The sequence below is a fragment of the Juglans microcarpa x Juglans regia genome, chromosome 8S, assembly GCF_004785595.1.
Source record: "Juglans microcarpa x Juglans regia isolate MS1-56 chromosome 8S, Jm3101_v1.0, whole genome shotgun sequence".
In the NCBI taxonomy this organism is placed as follows: domain Eukaryota; kingdom Viridiplantae; phylum Streptophyta; class Magnoliopsida; order Fagales; family Juglandaceae; genus Juglans; species Juglans microcarpa x Juglans regia.
The window spans coordinates 16,925,476-16,928,535 of record NC_054609.1 but is presented as its reverse complement, the minus strand read 5'-3'; the positions used below and the strand labels follow the sequence as shown (position 1 = coordinate 16,928,535).

The window sequence follows — 3,060 nt, the reverse complement described above, 5'->3', positions numbered from 1 at the left end:
AATAGAGACCCTTATGGTCACATTTAGAGGAAGAAGTTACATTGACTACCCTCCCCACTCTATTAAATAAGTCATAGCCAAGTATGGTTGTAAAAGGAGGTGCTACGTACGTACCATTTTTCTTGAATGGCTTATCTACCTTTTGTCGATTGTGAATTTGTGCCACGTGAGAATTAGCTAAGTAATTAAACAAACGAACTAATTAAAATTAATCCAATCCATTCCAACAAGTTGCGTGCATGTCTCGTCCTCATAAGCATTTTTTAACTAATTTGATCTCTCTTCATGGTTATAAACTTATTATTTTTAAGTATATATTAGCTGTCCAATTCCTAATTATTTTGACATCTATAGAAAATGTTTGGATATGAAATGAACTAGATCCAGCTTATTGAAAGTCCATGAATAAAAGTGAGAGGTAAAGACAATGAAAATTTACTGATGATAATAATATAAGGCAAGTAGAACTTAATTATTCGAAAAAAAGAGAAATTCCTTTATAAGAGGAAAGGACCACTACGAACTTAGAGATCAAATATTTTTGTTAAGGAAATACTCCTACCCTCTCGAGTACCCTGTCTCAAGAATGGAGGTATCTTCTTCAGTCTATGAAACCTTATTTTCTTCTATTGAATTGAGAGTTATTAGAGACATGAAGATAATAAAATCGCGTACTATAATGGACTTCGCTCCCAAACAATCATAGATATAAATGTTTATGCCGAATTATGTAAATCTTTAATCCTCTTTTTATTTTCTATTTATTTAAAGAATAAGCATTCGAATATCTTATTAATGTTCAAAACATTATTGTGAGTGATTCAAACGTATCGTTACACCCAAGGGTAAAAAAAAAAATGCAACTACGTCCAAATATTCGAAAAAACCCTCAAAGAATATTTAACATGATTCTTCTTTATATTCTCATCCAATTCCATGATTGATATTTAATATTTATTGTTAGTGTATTCATATTTCATGGTGATCTCCCTCAATATTATTGTATCATTGTCACGCGATCGTGGTTTCGTCTAGGAGTCTTGTTTCGTTAAGAGCCTCCCACGTACGTACCCAACTTGCTTACAAAATCCACAAAAAAATTAAATATAAAAAATAAAAAATAGGAAAGATAAGATAATTTTATAATTAATAGACTTATAGCGGCGGCCGGAACTCCATTTTGTCACGTGTAACAATAGAAAAATAATGCATTATTATTCAATACATTCCCTCCTACAATGAATCTTTCCAAAAAAGTGGGGCCCAATGCCTCGTATCCTGCCACCTTCCATTCCCTCCTCTCCACTCACTTCCACTACTCCTCCCCTCCTACTTATATATCTTAACCGCTCCTTTTATTTTCCAGACCGGCCGACGCCTTAAACTCCCATGGCTGTAGTTCGAGATCGTCGCCATCTTAATCTTCGCCTCCCCATATCTGAGCTCTCTGACCACCGCCCTCGATTCCCGTTACCCCTTCCTCCCAATACTATCACCAATACTGCCACCTCTGCTGCCATCTCCGTCTCCGACCTCGAAAAGCTTCAAGTCCTTGGCCATGGCAATGGTGGCACCGTCTACAAGGTCCGCCACAAGCGCACCCATGATGTCTACGCCCTCAAGGTCGTTCACACGGACTCGGACCCCACCCTCCGCCGACAGGTTTTTCGGGAGATGGAAATCCTCCGACGCACCGTCGACTCTCCCCACGTTGTCCGCTGCCATAGTATATTCGAGAAGCCATGTGGCGACATCGCGATTCTCATGGAGTATATGAACTTGGGTTCCCTCGACTCGCTGCTCAAGACCCATGGTACTTTCTCCGAGCCCAAGCTTGCCGGCGTGGCGCGCCAGGTTCTGGACGGCTTGAACTACCTCCATGGGCACAAGATCATCCACCGTGACCTCAAACCCTCGAATCTCTTGGTGAACGACGCGATGGAGGTAAAGATCGCCGATTTTGGAGTCAGCAAGATCATGTGCCGTTCGTTGGACGCGTGCAACTCTTACGTCGGCACCTGCGCCTACATGAGTCCCGAACGGTTCGACCCGGATACCTACGGCGGGAATTATAACGGCTACGCCGGTGACATATGGAGCTTGGGGCTGACCTTGTTGGAGCTGTATTTGGGTCATTTCCCGTTCCTTCCACCGGGTCAGAGACCCGACTGGGCGACCCTGATGTGCGCGATCTGTTTCGGAGAGCCGCCGAGCTTGCCGGAGCAAGCGTCGGAGGAGTTCCGTAGCTTCGTTCAATGTTGCTTGCAAAAGGAGTCCAGTAAGCGGTGGATGGCAGCTCAGCTTTTGACCCACCCCTTTGTTTGTAAAGATCCGAGATGAGTTTCCGGATCTGACAATTTTGGACTCCGGCTTCTAGTTTTATTGCAGCCGGCTCACTGTATATTATTTCAAACTCTTAGAAGCTTCTGTTGCTTTTAGCACTGGTGAAAGAAACTATTTGGAGCATTGGCAATGAACTGGTCAAATATTAATATAAGTTTAAATTTTAGTTAGATGTAAAAAAAGTCTCTACATTAAGTTAGCTAATGGTCTAAAATTTAAGACTTGATGAATAATAAATCTTAAGTCATCTCTAAATATAACTAGCTACTATTCACAATAAAAAATAATATTTAATTATTTCATCACTTTTTTATTTCTTTAAATGGTAAAATATACATAGCATGCTTATTATTTTTATTAATTGATAGAGTAGACATATTATTTCTATAAAATATAAAGATCTAAGAAATATATAAATTGTATTTGTAAAAAAAAATTAAAAAAATTAAAAAAATTATATTATATTATTATTTTAACTTTATAATGGCTAGTCTAATGTAGACTCACCTAGTCAAAAATTAATATTATAGTCAAAAGTTAAGATTCTAGCTAAATTTTAGACTTGGCAGACTATTGCCAATGCTCTTATAAGTTGTTTTACAAGAAGTGATACAGTACTTCATTTGTTCTCGTACCCATCTCAATTCATCTCAATTTATTATTATAATTTTTTTAAATTTTAATACAAAATATAATAAATAATTTAACGTTTTCAAA

At 38.1% G+C, this 3,060-nt stretch overlaps 1 protein-coding gene across 1 annotated transcript; it reads left to right on the top strand.

The window, feature by feature from the left end:
• The first annotated feature begins 1,296 nt into the window (after positions 1–1,296).
• LOC121244891 (mitogen-activated protein kinase kinase 9-like) lies at positions 1,297–2,450 on the top strand. Its single transcript, XM_041143128.1, has one exon. The coding sequence runs from the start codon at positions 1,390–1,392 to the stop codon at positions 2,338–2,340; it is 951 nt and encodes a 316-aa protein (XP_040999062.1). The 5' UTR covers positions 1,297–1,389; the 3' UTR covers positions 2,341–2,450.
• Positions 2,451–3,060: the final 610 nt, after the last annotated feature.

Coding starts and splice junctions, on each gene's coding strand:
- LOC121244891 (XM_041143128.1), top strand. CDS start 1,390: ATGGCTGTAGTTCGAGATCGTCGCCATCTTAATCTTCGCCTCCCCATA.